The sequence below is a fragment of the Aquarana catesbeiana genome, linkage group LG07 (assembly GCF_042186555.1).
Source record: "Aquarana catesbeiana isolate 2022-GZ linkage group LG07, ASM4218655v1, whole genome shotgun sequence".
NCBI classification, from domain to species: Eukaryota; Metazoa; Chordata; class Amphibia; order Anura; family Ranidae; genus Aquarana; species Aquarana catesbeiana.
Genome location: NC_133330.1, coordinates 287,334,327 through 287,359,107, shown reverse-complemented (window position 1 = coordinate 287,359,107; position 24,781 = coordinate 287,334,327). Strand labels below are relative to the sequence as shown.

The 24,781-nt window shown below is 44.0% G+C and overlaps 2 protein-coding genes across 2 annotated transcripts in view; one reads left to right on the top strand and one right to left on the bottom strand.

The window, feature by feature from the left end:
* Window positions 1-835: 835 nt before the first annotated feature.
* Window positions 836-23,208, bottom strand: CENPL (centromere protein L). Its single transcript, XM_073593449.1, has 5 exons — window positions 22,365-23,208; window positions 19,336-19,509; window positions 14,554-14,805; window positions 11,433-11,981; window positions 836-1,170 (listed from the first exon to the last, which is right to left on the bottom strand). The coding sequence occupies exons 2-5, from the start codon at window positions 19,504-19,506 to the stop codon at window positions 1,096-1,098; spliced, it is 1,047 nt and encodes a 348-aa protein (XP_073449550.1). The 5' UTR covers window positions 19,507-19,509; window positions 22,365-23,208; the 3' UTR covers window positions 836-1,095.
* DARS2 (aspartyl-tRNA synthetase 2, mitochondrial) overlaps window positions 22,597-24,781 on the top strand; it is a 50,116-nt gene continuing 47,931 nt past the window's right edge. The window contains exon 1 of the mRNA XM_073593445.1: window positions 22,597-22,832. The gene's annotated coding sequence lies outside the window, so the exon portion shown is untranslated. The remainder of the gene's footprint in view (window positions 22,833-24,781) is intronic.

The following is a 24,781-nucleotide window of genomic DNA, read 5'->3' as shown; positions in this document are numbered from 1 at the left end:
GGTCAGTCTCCTGTCATGCGCATTGGATGCAGGGAAACCCGTATCCAATTGGCAAAGGTGTGAACCCAGCTTGAATAATAAAAGGTGTGCTTTAAAGCAAAGCTTTCCTGAAAAACTCAGACACTGCCATGATCAACTTGTTATACAAATAGCAGTTGCTTGGCTGCCATATTAACATCTTGCTTCCATACTTCGGACCTATAACCCAGAGAGAGCGCGCGCACACACACTTCTGACACATTTGTTTTAGGTCAGTGAATGAGAAATGTGGAAACCAGGTAGTAAGCATAATAGCCAAGCAACTAGCATTTTCACAAGGTGGTCAGCAGCCCCATTTTTCCCAGAGAGGGCATCTTTTAAAAGCACTGCTCCACTCTGATTGGTTTCACGTTATCTGTCAGGTTTATATTGCAGTCTGCAGGCCCAGAAGGGATATTTTTCTTACTTCCTGCCGAACGTTTCAGACAGAATAAAAAAAAAAAAAAAAAAAACATCTATTGTATGGGAACATAAAAAGCATTTAAATCCTGATGAAGTTCCAAACCTTTCCATCTGTCTGAAAAACACATTGGGGTTAGAGTTGGGCTTTAATATCTTTGATCAGTTGAAAGGTTTAGTGTAAAAATTTTAAGTGTGAAGGTGAATGGCTTATTTTATTTTTATATGCGACTACTAATATACATGCCCAAGATGTGAGGCCATAGGTAGCCTTGCTTGTGGACTCACATGTTATTTATTTTGTACTCAACAAATGAATGCTGGCTGCTTTAGTATCAGAGCGCAGATACCTCAATGCATAACCCTTGGATTGGTTTTATTATACATACTCAAGAACTTACTGAGAAAAAATTTATTTGACAATTATGACAAACTGACAATGCTGGAACTGCCAGATAAAATGATAAAAAACACAAAAGTGCTTTAAGATATCCCTATGAAGGAGCCAGACAGGCAGACGGTGTAGTAATGCTGAAGAGATCCGGTTTCCACTCCGAGGGGCTGGTTAGTGCAAGATGGCTTGTAGAGCAGATTTCTATGCATGTGGTGTGACTTTAGTCCTATACATATATTACAGAAGTCAGTCTTGGGATGTGGTTAATACTGAATATTGTTTATTGCGATCTCTGTGAAAAATCCAAGCACTCGTACAAGATGGTCCTTGCTGAAGAACTACAAAAAAACCCAAAAAAAAAAACAGAAGAAAATAAAATAATCTATAAGAAATTCATTTTTATGCATATTTATTTTAGTCTTGACCATAATTAATAAAAATTTGTGGAAATCAACCGCACAGTTCTATAAGTCAAGGGTCTTCAAACTGGGCCTTTGCTTGCTTTTATCTAGCCCTTGGGCCACCGTTCCTCCCCACCGACACCAGGGGTGGGGCCACCGTTCCTCCCCACCGACACCAGGGGTGGGGCCACCGTTCCTCCCCACCGACACCAGGGGTGGGGCCACCGTTCCTCCCCACCGACACCAGGGGTGGGGCCACCGTTCCTCCCCACCGACACCAGGGGTGGGGCCACCGTTCCTCCCCACCGACACCAGGGGTGGGGCCACCGTTCCTCCCCACCGACACCAGGGGTGGGGCCACCGTTCCTCCCCACCGACACCAGGGGTGGGGCCACCGTTCCTCCCCACCGACACCAGGGGTGGGGCCACTATCTCCCCCACTAACACCAATGATGTAATAATTTTTATTCCCACTGACCACCAAGCCTGTGGCAATGTTTATTCCCAATGATGCCAGGGCATTTTCTACTCCCACTAGCTACAGCCCTGCTCCCCTAAAGTGTGAAGGGCAATAAACTGGCCCTTTGTTTCGAAAGTTTGGAGACCTCTGCTAGAAGCAATAGTCATAGGAATTTTGATCATGTAACATTGAATCTGAGTGGATTTGATTTCTGTTCATCAGAAGCTATACAAAGTAAAAATAGATCTCTGCAAAAGCCTGGCACATACGGACCGAATATCGACCGCTCAACATCAGCCCGCATGCACATCAGCTTCTTTTGAACAGAAAAAAAACCTCATAATGTGTACCAGGCTTCAGTGATATAAAACTGGGCTCCAGGTATGGATTATTTTGCAGTTATATTGGTCCATCTTGGACAAATGCAAATATGTATGTGCTCTACTCAGCCAATCCCCATGGAAGCTCAAAATTACTGTAGTAGACACCATTACTACAGTGACTGCTAAATTCTGGTTCTCTGAATGGTGCCTGTTCCAATCAAGCAACCCCATGGGCAGGGGACATAGCGGTAAGCACTGTAATACTGGTGTCTACTACAGCCATATCCAGCTTCCATGGGGGTCAGCCAGGTATGGAACATGAATATTTACATGGATCCAACCTGGACCAATGTAACTGTGCAAAATATTCCATAGCTAAACTTCAGCTTTAAAATTACTTACAATGAAAACGCATTAAAATAACTGATTACATAGGTAGGTCCCGCTTTAATATGACACACATAAATCATCACTGGTGTAGACAATTATTTTAAATATATAAAAAAAAAAAAAAAACAACAACAACAAGTGGATCAATCAACCTTAGTTAAAAATAATCCTCTCTCCTAGCGCTTATAGATATAACGTTAATCTAAAATATTTTAAAGACACAAATAGCGGCTACTATAACAATACAATTTCAAAACCAATATGCTCTAAAATAACTCTAAAATCATTATATAGAATATTCTACAGCATTAGCAGCGCCATAAGGGTTGTATATATAAACCCAATGTGTCCTAATTCACCACACAAATGATTAATTAATAAAGTCCATCAGAATGTGTATCTTTCTCAAAAGGTAATCGGGATACTTTGGCTCCCTTCACCCCACCCAGTGTGTCCTCTCTCTTATGGTATCACGCTCACCGAATAGAAGATCAGTCAACGCCTATGAGAAATTCTTCCCGGAGTTGCGGGTTCACCATTCCATCTGGGTATTACTGAGACCAAAAAAAAAGAGGGGTACACATAGTGTGATAGTGTATAAAAATGTATTTAAACAATTCCCCCCTTCCAGATGTAAACTTACAAAAAGATCAAACTTAAAACCAAAGCTCTGATGAAGGAATTACAAAACCGGTCAGGGCTGAACTACATGGCTGTGGAAGGAGAGGCAATGACTGTCTGAACCCGGGTCCCACAGCGATCTGTGATTATAACGAGCGGTGACAGACATACCTGCCGAACCTTGTGTCATTCATGCTTTTAAGTTTGATCTTTTTGTAAGTGTACATCTGGAAGGGGGGGATTGTTTAAATACAGTATCACTCTATGTGTACCCCTCTTTTTTGATCTGAGTAATACCCAGATGGAATGGTGAACAGGCAGTTTCAGGAAGAAGTTCTCATAAGCTTTGACTGATCTTCTATTCGGTGAGTGTGATACCATAAGAGAGAGGACACATTGGGTGCGGTGAAGGGAGCCAAAGTATCTATTCTCATCTATGATGAGAGCTTTTGGTCGGAAAATGCGACTGTGTATGCTCCATCGGACGTTTTCTGACAGGATTCCCGCCAGCAAAAGATTGAGAACAGGTTCTCAATTTTTCGGTCGGAAAAAGCTCCTATCTGAAAATGCGATCGGCTGTACAAATTCTGACGCACAAAATTCCTACGCATGCTCGGAAGCACCGAACTTCATTTTCTCAGCGTGTTGTATCTCACCGCGTTCTTGACGGTCGAAAGTTCAGAGAACTTTTGTGTGACCGTGTGTATGCAAGGCAAGCTTGAGCGGAATTCCGTTGGGAAAAACCATCCAAGTTTTTTCCCCAAGGAAAATCCGCTCGTGTGTACGCGGCATTACAGCCCTACTAATGTTGTAGAATATTCTATAATGATTTTAGAGTTATTTTAGACTATATTGGTTTTGGAATTATTTTAAATAGCTACATAACGAGGGCTCATGCACATGGGTGTACTGGGACATAGAATGTATAATACTGCTGTATTTTAACACCAGGGAACCAGAGGTGGCAAGTACAGCCATCTGTACAAATAAAATACAGGATACAGCTGTATGTGGGTATTGTATATGCAGCTTGGGACATAAACCTGCATACAGCTATATGGCTCTGTCTGCATCCGGGGGTGTACGTCCATACACGTTTACCTGCGTACAGCCATATATTCAAATTCATTAGTACAGAAAAAAAAAAATAAAATTGCCCTGGGCATTTTAGCTTGAGCACCCAATTTTTTTGCAGGGGTGGTTGGGGACGGGATATTCAAGGAGTCAGTCCTCTGCACTGTAATGTAAAAGGGGCACGGTGATATAAAGGGGACTGCACTGTATTGATTACAGTGCCCCTTTATAGTGCAGTCCCCTTTATATTACAGTGACTCTTTACATTACAGTGCCCCTAATCACAATGCCCCTTGCAGTTATGTTCCCCCCCCACTCTCTAATCACAGTGCCCCCCTTTTACTCTCTCCACCGCACAGTCCTACCCTTGGCAGGGCAGAGGCAGGATTCAACCTGTGTGTCCTCTTCAGGGTCTCCAGCCCCGCCAACAATGTCATCTTATCAGCAGGGCAGGGGTCGGGAGGAGCTGCAGATCTGGATCATATTAACGTGGGTGATTACCCCCTTATTAATATGAACAGACTCCCGCTCTCTGTGCAGATCTCCAGCTTACCGTCCCCTGCTCTGCTGATAGGATGACATCACTTGAGGGGAGGGAAACCCGGGAGAGAAGACAAAGGCATGGCCGCATAGCAGGAGGTGAGCGGCCACTGCAGTGTGTGCTAGCCCAGTCCGGACCGCGGTCACAGCTTACCCCCCCCCCCCCACTGTGTGGCCTGGTCATTAACAGTCAGCTCTTGTTAGGACATTCAGCCCCAGCCCACCGAGCAAATGCCCAGTGTGCTGTATGGCCAGTCTGGGCCTGTTAGTACAGGTGGTTCCCGTGTGACAAAATATTGCCGTATTTGTCCCTATACATCTGTGCACATAAGTCCTTAGTGAAATAGAGATAATCTCTGTGTAGCACGGGGTATCAAGCAAATGTAAAATAAATACATGTGTATGGAAGATCCAACTTCTGGTTATTCAGGATTGTGGCACAACCTAATCCAGCCTCCCTCGACCAGAGACTGCTAAGGATTCTTTCCCATCTGATGGTGCTTGAATATTTTTGGGCCATCAATGGGCAGACCCAGTGGCGCTTATCTTCTCTGTCACATAAGTTACAACTGACACAAATTATCTATTAGAAGTCTCTAAGGCCGCTTTCACACTGCTCCATTGAAAAAAACACTCCAATATGCATATGCATTTTGTGGTGCGTTTTCTGGGTGCCTATTACCCAGCATGCACCTGTGAAACTTGGACACATGACTCAAAAAATAAAGCAAAAATGCAACAGGTGCGTTTTGATGCGTTTTCTATTGATTTCAACATGGAGTTTTCAAAACGCACCACAACCACGGCGCAGTGATGTAAACAGTTCCAAAAGGTTTAAAAGGGATTGTATTTTGTTCCGTTTTTGCATGTTAAAAACACAGCAGTGTGAAAGTAGCCTTAGACCCCTTTCACACTGGGGCGGTTTGCAGGCGGTATTGCGCTAAAAATACCGCCTGCAAACCGCCCCTAAACAGCCTCCGCTGTTTGTTCAGTGTGAAAGCCCGAGGGCTTTCACACTGAAGCAGTGCGCAGGCAGGGCGGTGAAAAAAGTCCTGCAAACCGCTTTTTTGGAGCGGTGAAGGAGCGGTGTATTCACCGCTCCTGCCCATTGAAATCAATGGGACAGCGCGGCTATACCGCGGCAATACCGCGGCTATAGCCGCGCCGTACGAGGGATTTTAACCCTTATTCGGCCGCCAGCGGGGATTAAAACCGCACCGCTAGCGGCCGAATACAGCTACAAGAACGACGGTACAGCAGTGCTAAAAATAGCGCTGTTGTACCGCCGACGCCCCCACCGCCCCAGTGTGAAAGGGGCCTAAGAGTGGCATTCTTCCCAAAGACCATGCATGACCCACCTACCAACAATGCAAGGGGGCCCAAAAATTATCAACCTTGGGTAGCAAATACTGTATGTCACATTGCTTATTATATCTACAACTTTACTGATGATGCCAGTGTAATGCTGTATTCATTTTTACAGGGGTCCCTCAGATCTAAAAAATTTAAAAAGAGTTCCTCTAGGGTTGAAAAAAAAAAAAAAAAAAAAAAAAAAAAAAGTTCTGAGAAAGGCTGACCTAAACCATGAAGATAAAAAGGACGACTCCAAGCAGCTCTGAGAAAAGGCGAGGTTATGACAAGGGACTCTCCAAGTCACTGATTATCCCTAAAGCATAGATGGACCGAAATTCAGTTTGTTCAGCAGGGAGCAGATGACTTTTGATCCATCTATGGTAGTTCCTGTTCATGAGAAGTTGATCTAATGATTGACTTCTCACAAAAGGGCTTGTTGAAAAAGGTTTGTTTGATCAGTGCTCCCGCCACAAATCTTCGTTGTAAGAATACAATAGTGAAGCTGGAAGGATTCCTCCATCTGCCTCATTTATGTGGAGTCTGTTCAGTTTCGTTTTTTTTTCGATTAGCCTACTGGCTGATAAAAAACAAAAAACAAAACACTGGATTCATGTATGGCCAAGCCTTAGGTCTAAATCAGCCTTTCCCAATCTTTTCAACACAGAGGAACCCTTGTAATAACTTTTCAGTCTCAAGGAACTCCTGCTAAAAAATTTCTATAACTACAATGAATGATATATTAATGTAATGGTCCGTGGGAAGAATTCTCCTTACACTTGTGGTCATTGGGAAGAATTATCCCCTTATAGATAGCTAAAAAGGTCAGTGGGAACTTATCTGAGAGGCAGAAATTACTCTTTGCTCAGGGAACCCCTAACAACCTCTGGAGGAACCCCAGTGTTCCATGGAACTCTGGTCTAGATACTGAGAGGCTACCCCATTACTCCTCAAGGATCAGCTTTGGGGAAATCCCACCAGGTTTAGGCAGATAGTAGGGAAGCATTTGTAGATACCTTAATGCTGCTCTGTCAGATATGTAGATATGCACAAGAAGATCTCTAAGCGTACACAATAATCAACAAAAGGGTTAAACTCTTGTTGTACATATCTGCAGATTAACTAAATTATTGAGTACAGTTAAGTCAGGCATTAGGATGTGGAAAGAGTGTGGCACGGATGGACACTTGCCAACAACAAGCTTTCCACCAAGAGTGTTTGTGCAAGATGGAGATTGGTTAGGGACACCAACAGAAATCCTATGGCCTGTCTGAAAGAGAAACAGGCCTCAGTGACTAAGATTGGAGAGGCTATGTGTCAACAGATGTTTCCCAAGTGATTGGTCAGTCCTCCAGTCTGGCAATCAGACCAAACAATGTAAACCATCATAAACGCACCATCCCCTCAGAAAACCTTGGTGGTGGCAACACCATGCTACAGAGATACTTCCTGCAGCAGGCCCTAGAAGACTTGAGAGGGTAGAATGTGGTAAATTGCAAAGCAATCCTGGCAGAAAACCTGAACCTAGGGAGAAGATGTGTTCCAGCAAGGCAATAATTCCAAGCATTAAGCCCAAACTACATTAAAATGGTTTCAAACCTAACAATTTGGAAGGACAGAGTCAAAGTCCAGATCTCAACATAATAATTTGCAGTTTTACCTGGACTAAGCACAGAAAGCGGTCTTAAAAAACTGAGCTCCACCCAAAAGGGGAAGCTCCGCTTATCTGCCTCCTGGTTTTGACAGATACCCGCTCCCACATCCCGCCCCCTCCTCCTTCCCTGCAGCTGGCCCAATCAGAGAGCATCGCACTTGCGCAGTAGGGAACCGGCTGTGAAGCCACACGGCTTCATTGCCGGTTTTGCTTAGTGGAGATGGTGGTGGAAGCAGCTCGGGTGAGGACACCGCTGGATTCCTGGGCAGGACACAGCTCATCACATTATAAAAGGGCCGCTGTGTTTGGACACAGCTGATCACATTATATATAGATGCCCTCCCAGAACTGCATGACAGTGCTATAACCATCTTTCGGCTATAGCACAATCAGCAGGTGGGAGGTAGATGTTGACGGCTGACAAAAGCCCAGGCACCAGGATGCAATTTGTGGTCACCAGGGATCTGTCAAGCCCTGGTTTACATCTCATTTAAAAGCGGGTTTAAAGGCAATTTTTTTAAAATAAAATAAACATGTTATACTCACCTGCTCTGTGCTTGCTCTAGGGGCAGACGTGCAGGCTTGATCTTGAGCCAGGCTAGGTGTGTTCATTGACACACACAGCGCTGCACAGCCCCCCACCCCTCACTCCCTGTTCACAATATTTGACTAAGCACAGCAGGAGCCAATGGCAGCAATAGGCAAAACATTTTTACCTTAATGCAGAGAATGCACCAAGGTAAAAATGTTTTACCTTTAGAACAACTTTAAAATGGTGGGCAAAGCCATAAAGCCATGCAATCATTCCTTTATGACCCTGGGCCAACTGTACATCCAAAACCGCTGGTTTATAGGGCAGGTACAACCCAATATTATGGTGCCATTTTTTCCAAACTGCATACTACAGTCTCAGGCTGCATCAACTACAACTGTATGGAAACAATACCCTCTATTATAGTAGGCCCTGACAATTTGCATCTTTTCATTCAATATCCTAAAAGGAGCAATAAACATCATATTTTATGGATTTATGATGGAATGAGACACCCAAATATCTTCTATTTTAGAAGAGAAGTATGGCCAAAGCTTTTTTATCCATATATCTCTTGTAGGGTCACAGGGGAGTACTTACTTTTGCTCTCCTGAGACCCAAAGTCAGAGGATAGCAGGCTATTGCACACTATCAACTGATGAGGCAGAGCAGCTCCAGAGCAGGAGTCAGCTGTGCCTGCCCCTTCTCTGTGCTGTGGGATCATAGCAGAGAGCTGTGACTGACAGTCATTGCTCTCTGCTGTGAGCAGATCAAGAACTGAGCAAATGAGTGGTCATGTGATCACTCAGTTCTCGGGACTTAGAGCCAGAGACAATGTGGGACAGCTGCAACAGAGAGGTACAGTGCATCCGGAAAGTATTCACAGCACTTCACTTTTTCCACATTTGATTATGTTACAGACTTATTCCAAAAATCGATCAAATTCATTATTTTCATCAAAATTCTCCAAACAATCCCACATAATGACAACGTGAAATAAATTTGTTTGTAATCTTTGCAAATTTATTAAAAATAAAAAATGAAAAACGAAATCTCATGTACATAAGTATTCACAGCCTTTGCTCAATATACTTTGTTGAAGCACCTTTGGCACCAATTACAGCTTCAAGTATTTAGGAGTATGATGCTACAAGCTTTTTTGGGCAGTTTCTCCCACTCTACTTGGCAGAGCCTCTTAAGCATGGTTGGATGGGGAGGGTCGGTGGACAGCCATTTTTAGATCTCTCCAGAGATGTTCAATCGGGTTCAAGTCTGGGCTCTGGCTGGGCCACTCAAGGACATTTACAGAGTTGTCCAGTAACCACTCCTTTGTGATCTTGGCTGTGTGCTTAGGGTCGTTGTCCTGTTGGAAGACGAACCTCCACCCCAGTCTGAGGTCCAGAGCACTCTGGAGCAGGTTTTCATCAAGGATGTCTCTGTACATTGCTGCATTCATCTTTCCCTCGATCCAGAATAGTCTCCCAGTTCCTGCAAATGAAAAACATCCCTATAGCATTATGCTGCCACCACCATGCTTGACTGTAGGGATGTTATTGGCCAGGTGATAAACGGTGCCTGTTTTTTCCCCAGACATGACGCTTGCCATTCAGGCCGAAGAGTTCAATCTTTGTTTCATCAGATCAGAGAATTTTGTTTCTCATGGTCTAAGAGTCCTTCAGGTGCCTTTTGGCAAACTCCAGGTGGGCCATCATGTGCCTTTTACTGAGGAGTGGCTTCTGTCTGGCCAATCAATCATACAGGCCTGATTGGTTGAGTGCTGCAGAGAAGGTTGTTCTTCTGGAAGGTTCTTCTATCTCCACAGAGAAATGCTGCAGCTCTGTCACAGTGACCATCGGGTTCTTGGCCACCTCTCTGACTAAGGCCCTTCTCCCCCGATCGCTGTTTGGCCCGGTGGCCCGCTCTAGGAAGAGTCCTTGTGGCTCCAAAAAACTTCTTCCACTTACGGATGATGGAGGCCACTCTGCTCATTGGGACCTTCAATGCTGCAGACATTTTTTTTGTACTCATCCCCAGATCTGTGCTTCAATACAATCCTGTCTCGGAGGTCTACAGACAATTCCTTGGACTTCGTGGCCTGGTTTGCGCTCTGACATGCACTGTTAACTGTGGGACCTTACAAAGGTCTGTGCCTTTCCAAATCATGTCCAATCAACTGAATTTACCACGGGTGGATTCCAATCAAGTTGTAGAAACATCCCAAGGATGATCAGTGGAAACAGGATGCACCAGAGCGCTATTTTGAGTGTCGCTGCAAAGGCTGTGAATACTTATCTACATGGGATTTTTTAAAAAATTTTTAATAAATTTGCAAAGATTTCAAAACAAACTTTTTTCACGTTGTCATTATGGGGTATTAGTTGTAGAATTTTGAGGAAAATAATGAATTTAATCCATTTTGGAAAAAGAAATACAATGCTTCCTGTGATAGGCTGCGTTGGAGTTTGTGATGTCACCAGCCTGCCTCTCCGACTCAGCCAACCAGGTGCCACTCAGCCTGACTCTGTTTTGAACTGGGATTGGGACGAGAGGTCCTCATCCCTCTGCTGGAACACAGCACTGTGTATACTGTAAGTAGCTGAGGCTACAAATAGTTCATACAGCGCACACAACTGCTGCCTCTCTTAGCGAAGTAAATAGTATGTTAGAATCAGCTGGGTACAAACAAACTATTTAAACTTCACTAAAAGCTGGACATCAGGTTTAAAGTAGTTGTTAAAGCTCAATGTTTTACCTTCATGCATTCTATGTTTGAAGGTGAAAAAAAACAAAAAAAACTTCTGTGTGCAACAGCATCCCCCCAGACCACCCCCGATACCTACTTGAGCCAGCAATGTGTAGGAGAGCCTCGGCTGTCCCAGTCCCTCCCTCCTCATTGGCCGAGAGGCTCCTGCTACTGTCAGTCACAGCCAGTGAGCAAATGAGGAGAGAGTGGGGGGCAGGGCCGAAATGTGGCTGTGTGTGTGTATGGGCACACAGAACAGTGGCTCGGGAGCCCCCACAGGAATCTGTTTGCTGTTGAGGCACTTAGCAGGAAGGAGGGGCCAGAAGCACTGGCGCGGGGACCAGGCTGCTCTGTGCAAAACTATTGCACAGAGCAGGTAAGTATATCATTTTTTTTTTTTTTTTTTTTTTATAACAAATAAGGTAAATGAAATCTTGTAACAGGTGCTTTGAACACCTCCCACACAGCTACTAAAATGTATGTTTACACAACTCACAAGACAAAATGCTTACCTTTACTTTGCCGTCACAGTGTGCCGAGACCACAGCCACAGTCACCTTTACCAGCTGCGTCGCCGATAAGTGGATTTTAAAGTGTCTGAAGAAATGTGAATAAAGACATTGAAATAAATGTTCTACCTCCTCCACCGTCACCTCATCCTTAGATTTTTGAATGTCATTCCACAGGGTTTTAAAATCCTCCGGGTGAATGGCAAAAGAGATGTCCATGTGCGGTTCGACTGGCACAGAGAATACCAGTTCTGTAGTGGGCACATGCCCGTGTACTTCATATCCTGCGCACATAGCTGCCAACCATCTAAGATCATGTGACCTGATTACCAGTTTACCAAAACAGCAGTCAAACGCCTGTTGGAACCAGGTGCCCACTATAGTGGTGAATGTCTCTGACCCGTTGATAAGAAACAGTGGAAGACAGGTGAATGTCTCTGGTATCACTTCTAATATGTCCTCCTCTGCGTATGTCCCACAGAACCAACCAGTCCACACAATCCGCTCTTCTGTGCCCACCTTGGAATGCTGAGTTTGGGATTTTCCAGTAATCTGGCAGGGAGAAGAAAAAAAAAAAAAAGAAGAAAACATTGAATTAGTAGTGGTGTGGAGAAGGAAAGGCTGCACTGCTAGGGAGGGTGATATTAAAGTGAACCTGTTGCTTAGCCCTGCATGTCTGCACCCCATACCTGGAAGTTCATAACATTACCCTTTGCTCTCAGAGGCTAAAGAAACTAGCGGGGGGAAGTAAAGGGAAGGTATATGCAGCTTTGAAGGGTGGTAATTAACCACTTCAGCTCTGGAAGGTTTTACCCCCTTCCTGACCAGGCCATTGTTTGAGATACTGCACTGTGTTGGCTTTAACTGACAATTGTGTGGTCATGCAACACTGCGCCCAAATAAAATTGATGTCCTTTTTTCCCCCCACAAATAGAGCTTTCTTTTGGTGGTATTTGATCACCTCTGCGTTTTTTTTTTTTTGCACTATAAAAAAAAAAGGGTCTTTACTTTATGCAAAAACACATATCCAATAATTTTTTTTTTCTTTTTAAATCAAATCGCTTTATCAATTTAGGCCAATATGTATTCTGCTACTTATTTTTGGTAAAAAAAACCCAATAAGCAGATATTATTTGGTTTACGCGAAACGTTATAGCATCTACAAACTATGGGATAGATTTATGGACTTTTTATTTTTTTTTATTGTTTTTACTAGTAATGGTGGCGATCAGCGATTTTTAGCGGGACTGCAACATTCTGACACCAAGTGACACTTTTTGGGGACCAGTTGCACCAATACAGTGATCAGTGCTTAAAAAAAATAAAATAAAAAAAATGTACTGTCACTGTATAAATGACACTGGCAGGGAAGGGGTTAACATCAGGGGCGATCAAAGTGTGCTCCTAGGGAGTGCTTTCTAACTGTGTGGGGAATGCTGTGACTGGAGGAAAACAGAGATCAGCGTTTCCGCTTCGCAAAAACACAAGATCTCCATCTTCCGCCCTCAGTACAGCGGTCTGCCTTGTTTACATAGGCAGACTGCCGTTCTGCCTCTTCTCTGAACGATTGGTGGGTCCCGGTGGCCATCGCGGCCGCCAGACCCGCTGATTGGCTCCCGCTGTGTCCAAACACTGAGTGCGCACCCCAGAGCCGAAGATTGGAAACCCGTACAGGTACGTGATTTTGCGATTAAGGGCCGAACTGCCGCAGTATATGTACTTGGGGCGGTCCTTAAGCGATTAAAGTAAACTTACATATTCAAAACTGTAGCCAAAAGGGATGGTGCAGAACCATCTCTTTAAATTTCCTAAGAAGCACCAGAATCTTGGGCGACTTCACCTCTCCAATGCAAACAAAACAACAAATGTTCCAGCTGTTAGAAACGGACTAAAACCCAACTTTAGATTCTTTGTTGTAATGTGAAGTCATTCATTCGCAAAGATCCCAAGCAGCTAGAGTAGGCTGGGATGGCTTGTTTTAAAGTTTCTCAAAGCGGAACTAAAGTCAAAATTAAAATGCTTGTGAGCAGGCAGGGATTTACCACATGGCACATCTCTTCTGGAATAAAACAAACTTGCCCGTTTGCTTGCAGGCAGTGTTCTGTAGAATGGACATTGAGGGAAGACCTATTCTGGGTTTTTGGCAGATCAACAGATATTTTTCTGTAATATAAAAAGGAGTAAAAGCGCTACCTCTCCAAATAACACAACTCAAATATATCCCAAAGTAAGCATAAAATAATCAAATTATAGTGTTCACAAGTGGTACTCATACCTGTAATCAGGGCTGGGACAAGGAGGTGGGCAGGAGGGCCAGCTGCCCTGGGCACAATGGCTTATTGCAGGGATGTAGGCACCCTGACCCTAAACCTAAAGGAAGGGGGGGGGGTGCAGTTTGGCATCTTTGCCCTGAGCACTGGATGGCCTTGTCAGGGCACTGCCTGTAATATCTAGGTTTCAGCACTAAAAATAAGTGGCAATAATGGTGATGACCCCAAAAGGAGCCAGAAAGTGAAGATACAAATGTAACTATATGGATCCTTTTATAGGGACATCATTCAAAATGGTGAACCATAAACATATACTTAGAACCAAAAATCTCTTAAAATGACCATAGCTATCCAATCCTTCATGTATAATATTAATGGTCTTTGTTAAGTGATAATCATAGCATCCAGTCCATTTAATTAGTGCACATGCCCATATATTCTTTGCGGATAATCTTGAATATCCCCTGAAACCTAGATATTACAAGTATCAGTACCACTTGTAAACACTATCATTTGATCATTTATTTTAGGTTTACTTTGGGATAGATTTAAGTTGTGAGGTTTATTTGGAGAGGTAGTGCTTCACTGCTTTTATATTTCCGATCAATACATGTGGGAACACAGTTGGCACTAAGCAGCAACCTCAAGCACATTTGTAGAATTGATCACCTACCTATTTATATTTATAGAACCCCATATAGCACGGAAGTTTCATTATCTTTTAGGTATTTTTCTTTACTTGCAGCAGAGCAAAAAACATGGTGAAATGCGCCATATTGCAGATGATTTTTATTTTTTAATTTTGCCCAAAAATAGTTTACAAGAATAGTCCAGATCAGACAAGACATACTCACCTGAACTAATATTGCAGTTGGATCCTTCTCTTTCCCCCTGAGTCCAGGCAGACAGGAAAAGCTGGCTTTGAGGTTAAAGTCTGTCCCCGGATCAACAGCAACACCCTTCTGCTTTTCAGCCGCAATGGTGGCAGATAAGTGCTTGGAGTATTCCTTTAGCTTGTTATATGAAAAATTATGCATCGGCGTCACACTGTAAAGAGTCCATTGTTTTTGGAGCAACAAAGCTCCCTTCTGTTGATCAAGGGTTTCCTGAAACGGACAATACAAAGATGTCTTGTATAAAAACACATAAAATAACAAACATTTCTTTAAAAAAAAAAAAATCAGGTTAAGATAGGTAGAAAGAGCAGTATACATGAAGGAAAGGTATTGCTAGTCTTCAAGCATATAGACATCACATTCAAGCTTCAAGCATATATACATCACAGCATATAGCACTTTGTCGTCTTAAAGGATAAACTTCCGGTTGAAAAAAAATAACAACAAACATGTCATTGGAGACCACCGCGTTCCACAGGCGGTGGTCTCAGCGGGGAGCATCGATAGTTTCAAGAAACTATTAGATAAGCACCTGAACGACCGCAACATACAGGGATATACAATGTAATAATGACATATAATCACACACATAGGTTGGACTTGATGGACTTGTGTCTTTTTTCGACCTCACCTACTATGTAACTATGTAACCTCCACTGTGCAGTTGGTTTTGCACAGAGTGGCCCCGATCCTCTTCTTCTGGGTCCCTCAGTGGCGCTCCTGGCTCCTCCTCTTCTCAAGTGCCCCTGTTGGAGAACAGCTCTCCCTCGGGGCACCCGTGCGGGCGCGCTCCTGTGTCATGCTGCTGCGTCCATTGACAGAGACAGCAGGACTCAGCTCCACCCCTGCATCAATGAATTTGATTGACAGCAGCGGGAGCAAATGGCTGCTAGCTATCCAATCATGACCCGAGACACCGGCTGGAGCAGTTGTGCTCATCCTTGGCGCAGGAACGATTGGGCTCAGGTATGTAAAAGGGGGACTCTGGGGTGCTGGTGCACTACAAGAGGTTTTTCACCTCAATGCATAGAATGCATTGAGGTGAAAAACCGCAAGAGGTTATAACCCCTTTAAGTATTAGAAGCATAGCCTATGATATGAGAAGATAGCGCTCATTTCAGGGTCCCAATAGATCCAAATAAGGAGTCTGAAAGTATCGGTGCTCAGGCTCCAAGTGCCCTCTGATCACTTGTATTGAATGCAGATAAATGTAAGTAGCCGGTGTTCTATCAGAATACTGCTACCCATCAGAAAATGCAACGGAAGTGATGTTGCAAACAAAATTGCTTATTGCGCATGCGTTTCAATAGGTTTTCTAATCAGACATCGGTGACTAAGGCGGCAGCGGACAATTTGTTACACCCAGGCAAGTCTTGAATTTCACACTTATTTTAGCAGTTAACACCCTATATACTGAAATAGACTATGTTACTGCGACAGAGTCAGGGTGTCGAAAAATGTCCCTCGGCGCTGAGCAGTGCGGGTTGTACCAAGATGGCTGTCGCCACCTACTGACTGCAGGCTGGTCACTGCTTTTCAAATGCAACATCAAAACAGTGTCACAGATTTAAAAATACTGTATTTCAGTATAAAAGGCGAGTTTTTAAATAAGTGTGGAATTGAAGACTTGCCTGGGTTTAAGAAGATGTCCGCTGCTGCCTTTGTGTTCTGTCAGATTAGGAAACCTATTGGAAAGCATAGCGGCCATGTTGAAATGAATGGCGCATGAGCAGTAAGCATTTTTTGCTCAGAATGTCACTTCCGTTACATTTTCTGATGGGTGGCGGTATTCTGACAGGACACCGGCAACTCAAAACATCCATGTTTAAATCTTTATTGGCTGCAAAGTGATGACAGATAAAAGAGGGTTATGTGTTTCGGACAACGGCCTTAATCATAGCATAGCCTATGGTACAAACTCCAAGTTTGCAATCAGGTAAGCTAAGCTATAAATGTGGTCAATTTCATTGGTACTAGGAGAGGTGAATCCAGTATTGTTCAATCTGTACTTCAGAGTAAGGAGTTAGGGTTAGATATGTACAACCAAAAAGGTGCCCATGGATGCTAAATGTCTAAGGTGTGCAGCATAATAGTATTCCGTAAAATCTGGACCACCCCTTGGACATAGATGTACAGAGCACTCACCCCGAAAGTGCTCATTTACGATTCCATATACAGTTAAGTACAGTATAGTCGTGTGAAGTTTAAGGTCTACAGATGAGACCCTTCCAGGTAGGGTTTCAAATAAATATAAAAGTGTAGGAATGACAGACATCTTGATCACAGAGATCTGTGCCAAGAAGGGAGAAGGTTTGGGATGTCCATTTATACAGTAGAGTTGCCATCTCTCTACATATGGGGTGGAAATTCCAATTGTAAAGAGTCGGATACATGGGTGTAACATGAATACCAAGGTATTTTGTAGAGTCCAACTTCCAGCTATATGTAAAATAAATAAGTTTGAAACGGTGTTAATCTTGTATCCTGACAAATTGCCATATTCCTCTAGTGTTTTATACAGACTTGATAAGGAGAGGAGTGGATTTGTGAGCGTTAAGAGATGGCAAGCCCAACAATTAAATCACGTAGTGGAGTGTGGAGAAGAATTTAATTCATGAAGGGCCATTTTAATTCAGTATTTTTTTAAAATGAATGAGGTCCACTGATGACGAAACACGTTAGACGCATGACGCAGGCACGCTACTAGCAGCGGACATTTTGACTATTCTGTATAATGCCCAATTTTATTGGATGTTTGTAAGTACATTTTTTCATAAAGTGCTTCACTATAGGATCCTTTTTGTTTATTACTTTGCGGAGCTTCATTTCATCTGGGAGCTGAGTGTGTATATGGTCGCGATACCGTTTGCTTGAGTCCTCCTTGGTTTGGTGTTGGCATTTACAGCCCACAGACCCTTGATGTGAGCAACTTCATCTGATGTCCAGTGCCGAGTTTGGGTTAAACCCGTGTCACCTGCGCATATGACCACAGTATAATCTTGAAGGTCCAACCCCTCTGGTAAGGAGACTTGCTGGAAACACTGTGGTGTTGTGTGTATCATTCATTGAAGTTGGTGCGGGGCTTTCAACTGTTTCTTTAATACCAACCATATGGACTTTAAATATTATATGCAATATTAGATTAGCACTGCATAGTAGTATTTTAAATTTTTGTATTTGCAATCAAAAAATTGATGCTGGCTGCTATTCTGTGAATTTTTATTATAGCTAGCGTGGATAACCTTTGGGTTTATAGTTTTTTTTGAACATTATTGATTACTATGAATCACGTGTGGAGACTGGGTGTTATTATTTTTTCTCTTTTTGCATATTATTTGGTTGAACAGAAATGTTATAGCGCTACCTTACCTAAAATTACAATTAATTTTCGTTTATTCTTTATGTTTTTTTGCTGTTTATGGTGGCAGCAATAACTTAATTATTTAGACCCCTTTCACACCGAGGGCGTTTTGCAGGTGCTATAGCGTTAAAAATAGCGCCTGCAATACGCCCTCAAACAGCTGCAGCATTGTCTCCAGTGTGAAAGCCCGAGGGCTTTCATACCGGAGCGCTGGGCTGGCAGGACGTCAGGAAAAGTCCTGCCAGCAGCTTCTTTGGAGCGGTATGTTTACCACTCCTCCACCACTGTGCCCCATTGAAATCAATGGGGCAGCGCTGGGATACCGCCAGCAAAACGCCGCTATTGCGTCGCATTGCGGATGGTTTTAACCCTTTCTCGGCCGCTAGCGGGGGTAAAAGCGCCCCGCTAGCGGCCGAAATGCGCCGCTAATCCGACGGTAAAACGCAGCTAAAAACAGCGGCGTTTTACCGCCGACGCTATGGGCGGCTCGGTGTGAAAGGGCTCTTAAACACCTTAATATTGAATAATTCTGCTATTCCTTCACTTTAATACTTGCCACTTTCACCCCCTTCCTGCCCAGGCCAATTTTCAACTTTCAACGCTCTCACGCGTTGAATGACAATTGCGTGGTCATGCAACACTGTACCCATATGAAATATTTATCATTTTTTTTGTTAGAGACAGAGCTTTTTTTGGTTGTATTTAATGACCACTGTTTTTTTTTTTTTTTGTTTGTTTAGCAAATAACAAAATTTTTTTTTCCGTTTTTGTTATAAAATTTAGCAAATAAGTAATTTTTCTTCATCACTGATGTGCGCTGATGAGGCGGCAATGATGATCAGTGCCCTCAGTGCCCAGACACCGTGTATGAGGAAAGGAATGCTGATAACCGGCAAGTCTGTTTACATGTGATCAGCTGTGATTGGACACAGCTGATCACATGGTAAGCTGCCGCTGTGATTGCCTTGTTACCCCGATCTGTGATCAGTTATGTCCTATGGACACAGGGGTCACAGGGAGCTGTGATTCTGGGAGGACGTCCATGGATGCCCTCCCAGAACGAGGCCATCCATGTTGCAGTCTTTTGGAGAGTGCGATAATGAAGTGGTTAAAGGCTTAGCTCGCCTTTTTGAACATGTTTCCCTCATACTTCGTGAGTATCATGAAACATGGTGCCATTCTCCAAAAACATTTTCAATATTGCTCCCTTGACAGAAAAAAAAAGTGTTTTCAGAAGAAGTTGGAATTTACTCCTTCCATGAAGTTCTCTTTGCAAACAGTCAATGGACGCCCATTTTTTTTTCTCACCAAAATATAAAAATCTTCCTAGAACTAGAAAACTGATTTTGCAGTGTGTATTATGGGCTAAGAGAACTTACCTGGAAAGGTGTGCTTGGTGGTACCCTCCTCTTGGACGGGAGGCGGTATGATAAACGTCGCCGAGCAGAAGTTAGGCATCCAAGAGGGTACCTCGAGGTCTGGTAGGGGGCGCTGCTGCGCGATACTGACTTACTTTTGGGGGTTGACACCCCGTCAGCAGGAGTTTGCATAGCCTAAAGGAAGGAACAAAACACAACAATGAAGACATATGACAGACACTCGTCTTCACTAAAGTCAGCCTACTAAAATGGGTCAAATACAGACGACAGAATTATGTATATCATCTATTTTGCTCACTATTTTTGTAGTGATAAATACTACTACATACTGCCAATTACACCTTTCAATTAAAGCTCAGTCCCAGCCAAAACATTCTGCCAGTAAGTCTGCTTTTCAAAACAAGCTGTCCTGTAGGTGTAGCAGTTAAGTGGATGCGACAAACTATTTACTACTGACAAGGGTGCTTACAATGGTCAACTTTAGTTTATTTACATAAAACCTTTATCCCACAAGAAAAAAAAAAAAAACACGCTCTAACAGAAAGAGCAACAGAGCTGCAGGCAGACTGTGCAGGAGCCCAGCATTGCAGACACGATCCACTGATCGCTGGTGCAATGCTCTGCCGACTCCTGTGAAAAAAAAATACATGAACATTTTTTCCTGCAAAAATATATTTTTTTTTTCAAAAAAGGTGAACTAAGCCATTATTAAATGCTGCTGTTTAAAGGCACCCCATATGCTCCTTTATTAGGAGTGGGCACTCTAATACAGGAGTTGCGTTACTTCCCAGATCAACAGGTGAAAATAGTGGGAAAAAAGCCAAAGAAAACGAATGCAGCCACCTAATCTAATGGTTGGCAAGCTGCAATCAATTACATTTTTGGTTTTGAGTTTATTACAGCTTAAAAAAAAAAAAGTTGAAAGACACTTCTCGTCTTCATCGCACTGTTTTTCTCTTAGTGTGGTAACTGCAATTCAAAGATAAATAAATCAAAATATAAGCTGAATCCCCTTTTGTAATTGTAAAACGTTTATTGTTACACTATGATAACTATCCTAAAAACTGTTAATAACAGTTATTTGACTTACTTCCTCGATTACTTTCATAAACACTGTCACTATGTTATGTTTCTAATTTTATCTCCTTCTGTATACTTGGCAGAATCATTCTTTCCTTCATCTTTGGACTTTGTTTACATTCTGTCCTTGCTATTACTTTGACTTCTGGTCCTAGGATGACCACACTGCGCCTGCTAGGGAAGCCACTCAGCAAATGTTGTCACCCTAGGAGGAACGCTTCCTGTGAGCTCTACAATGACACACAGCCTGCCACTATTTACAACCTGGAGTCCACAGAGGGCAAGACATCATGGCATGTGGATGACATTAAAGAGAAACATGTCATTAATGGCCCATGTCACCCTCTATCCTATCAATGACATCGCCCGATGCCCTGATCCTTGGCTTCCAATGGTGATGGGAGGAGTCTGCAAGGCCCTGGAGAGCAAGGGGGCATTGGAAGCGCCAGCTGGTTTGGGGAGTGGTCTCGTATCGGTCCCTTCACCTGGTACTACTTTTAAGACCCTCCACCCCCAGGGATACCCCCCAGACCCTCCACCCACAGGGATACCCCCCCAGACCCTCCACCCACAGGGATACCCCCCCAGACCCTCCACCCACAGGGATACCCCCCCAGACCCTCCACCCACAGGGATACCCCCCAGACCCTCCACCCCCCCAGGATACCCTCCACCCCCCCAGGGATACCCCCCAGACCCTCCAACCCCAGGGATACCCCCCAGACCCTCCAACCCCCCAGGATACCCCACTCAGACCTTCCACCCCCAGGAATACCCCACTCAGACCTTCCACCCCTAGGAATACCCCCCAGACCCTCCACCCCCAGGAATACCCCTAGACCCTCCACCCCCAGGAATACCCCCCAGACCCTCCACCCCCAGGAATACCCCACCCAGACATACCCCCCAGACCCTCCACCCCCAGGGATACCCCCCAGACCCTCCACCCCCAGGGATACCCCACCCAGACCCTCCACCCCCAGGAATACCCCCTAGACCCTCCACCCCCAGGGATACCCCCCAGACCCACTCCCCTGGGGATACCCTCCAGAGCCAGACCCACTCCCCTGGGGATACCCCCCAAACCCTCCACCCCTGGGGATACCCCCAGACCCCCCCCCCAAGGATACCCTCCAGACCCACCACCCCCGAGGATACCCCCCCCAGACCCTCCACCCCCGGGGATACCTTTCAGACCAACTGCCCTCCTCCATGTCTCTGGTGACATCACAGTTCAGCACACAGGCTTACCCTGCAGAGCTAGGGGGCCTCCCTCCAGACACTGCGCTCTCTCCACAGCAAAACAGAGATACATCATCACCCGGATCTAATACTATACAACACTGCTCTCCAAACTGCAGCCCAATGCTTGCCTTTCTTCTTGGGGCACTATTCCTCCCACTGACACCAGTGATGGGGCACTATTCCTCCCACTGACACCAGTGATGGGGCACTATTCCTCCCACTGACACCAGTGATGGGGCACTATTCCTCCCACTGACACCAGTGATGGGGCACTATTCCTCCCACTGACACCAATGATGGGGCACCATTCCTCCCACTGACACCAGTGATGGGGCACTATTCCTCCCACTGACACCAGTGATGGGGCACTATTCCTCCCACTGACACCAATGATGGGGCACCATTCCTCCCACTGACACCAGTGATGGGGCACTATTCCTCCCACTGACACCAGTGATGGGGCACTATTCCTACCACTGACACCAGTGATGGGGCACTATTCCTACCACTGACACCAGTGATGGGGCACTATTCCTCCCACTGACACCAGTGATGGGGCACTATTCCTACCACTGACACCAGTGATGGGGCACTCTTGCTCCCCATAGAAGAGATGGGTGAGTGTTGCTCCCACTGATGTCGGTACCCCGGATACAGAACACACGTCTCCAGACAGAACACAATGATGGATAGGCGTCTCTTACAGCGATCCCGCTTCTCGCCGTCTGTTCCCCGCACACATCCACCCTCCGATCTATAGCAGAGATCTCCTCATCATAACGTCCAATCAGTAATACAATCCGAGGCTCTCGCCGGCTCCGTACACATCCACTGCGGGATACAGCCCCACTTTGGCGGTTACGATTTCAAATTGCGCTCCGCTTTCCGGATGTGACTTCATTCTCTGGCGCGAGTTTTGGAACGCACAACAACTTCCGCAACACGTTATGTCACGCTGCGACGGCTATTACGTACGATGCCCTCAGTAAACATGGCTACTGTGTATGCTTGGGTTCTTCCGTGTCCTGTATGATGACCGCTGTGTTCTGGTCGGTGCTGCACCGGGAGATTTGTGTTTCCGGTCAGTCTGAGTGTTCGGTTTGGATGGGAGAAGTCTGTGTGGGAGGAGACTGAGCGCTCCAGGGGACATCACGTGCTGCTGGTACTGACAGGTGAGGCTCACATGTTGTTAGGAGAGAACCCTCCATGGTGGAATTTTATTTTATTTTTTTATTTGTTTTTTAACATTTTAAGTATAGATTTTATTTGTATTTCAGAGTTTATATAAAGTTTATGATGTGGTGACGTGGTAGGACCTAGGAAGTGTGTATGAAGGATAGAGGTCGTAGGTCACTGTGTATGAAGGATAGAGGTCATAGGTCACTGTGTATGAAGGATAGAGGTCATAGGTCACTGTGTATGAAGGATAGAGGTCATAGGTCACTGTGTATGAAGGATAGAGGTCATAGGTCACTGTGTATGAAGGATAGAGGTCATAGGTCACTGTGTATGAAGGATAGAGGTCAGTCCTTGGTGTGCACTGTCCAGTCTTGTAGTAGTGTAGGGTTGCACTGATACCACTTTTATAAGATCGAGTACAAGTACTGATACTTTTTTTCAAGCCCTCGCCAATGCCGATTACCGATCCTTTTTTTTTTTATATCATGTGACAGTGAACAGTGTTTTTCTATTTATTTTTTACAATTTATTTTTTGTATTTTTTATATATATATATATATATATATATATATATATATTATTATTTTTATTTTTTTATACAATCTTTTCTTTTTCTTTTTTTTGCTATGTGGACAGTGTCTGTGTTTTATTTATTTTTTTTTTTTTTACAATTATACCTTTTTTAAATATTATTTATTACATTTTTTTTACATTTAAAAAAAAAATTATTTTCATATCAGCCCTGTTTGGAGGGGGGGGGGGCTTTGGTGAGAAATCAGGGGTCTAAACAGACCCCTGACAGCTCCCCTTTGAGACAGAGAAAGGGGCTGAGGATACAGATTCCCCAGTCCCTTTTGTCTGCAGCCTCAGCTGCACTGAAAATGAATGTTCATTCATAAACTGAGACATCGTAAACACAGTTTACTCTGCTCAGTTATGAATGGACAGAGTCAGTGATCACTGACTCTGTCCATTCAGAAAAGGAAGGAGTCGGTAAATGCTCGGTATTGGCACTGATACTAGTATCAGTGCAACCCTACGCCTGTGTATATGCCGGTTGTAGCTACATTCATTCATTTGAATGGACTGCTGTACCTGCAAGAAACACAAGGAAAGAAGTCCCAACCCTTTTTTGACCACTTGACCCCCAGGCCAATTCTGACATTTCTCTCATACATGTAAAAATCTTTTTTTTTTTGCTAGAATATTACTTAGAACCCCCAAATAAAAAAATATAAAAAAATAAATAAATATATATATATATATATATATATATATATATATATATATATATATTAATGTATTTTTTTTGGGGGGGGGGGGGGATACACTTTAGTAAACACAATACAATACCCAATTTTTCGGTTAAATATAGAAGATGTTACACAGAGTAAATGGATACCAAACATGTCACGCTTTAAAATTGCGCACACTTGTGGAATGACAACAAACTACGGTACATTAAAGTGGAAGTACAGTCTGCTTTTTAACTTGTATATATATAATAAGGCTTACCTGTAGGTACAGTGACTTCACTGGCGCATGCGTTCTGCAGGGAAGGCATACCTATGTTAGGGTCATTAGATGCAGATCTAAGTCCTTATTTAACCCCTAAGCCCCTTCTACACAAATATGTGGCCTCAGCTTGAAGGGGTTGTACCGAGGTGATGCCTGCAGCTTTATTATTGTCATTGTCCTTCAGCTAAAAGTTGGTAATCAATACATGTCCTTATTATATATTTATTTCACAGTTGGACAATCAGTGGAGACCAGTCAGGGGTAAAAAGTGAAAATCCAACTTTTTTTTGTTTTGACTAAATGATAAATGTTTATCATTTAGGCCTCTTTCACACGGGACGGATCCATGATGATCCGCCCCGTGAACATCCGCTTGCTCAGCGGGGATCGCTCCGCCGATCCCCGCTGAGCAGGAAGATGACAG

Coding starts and splice junctions, on each gene's coding strand:
- CENPL (XM_073593449.1), bottom strand. CDS start 19,506: ATGCAAACTCCTGCTGACGGGGTGTCAACCCCCAAAAGTAAGTCAGTA. Junction 14,806..19,335: donor CACCAAGCACACCTTTCCAG/GTAAGTTCTCTT, acceptor TGTCCGTTTCAG/GAAACCCTTGATCAACAGAA. Junction 1,171..11,432: donor ACTGTGACGGCAAAGTAAAG/GTAAGCATTTTG, acceptor GTTTTTTTGTAG/TTCTTCAGCAAGGACCATCT.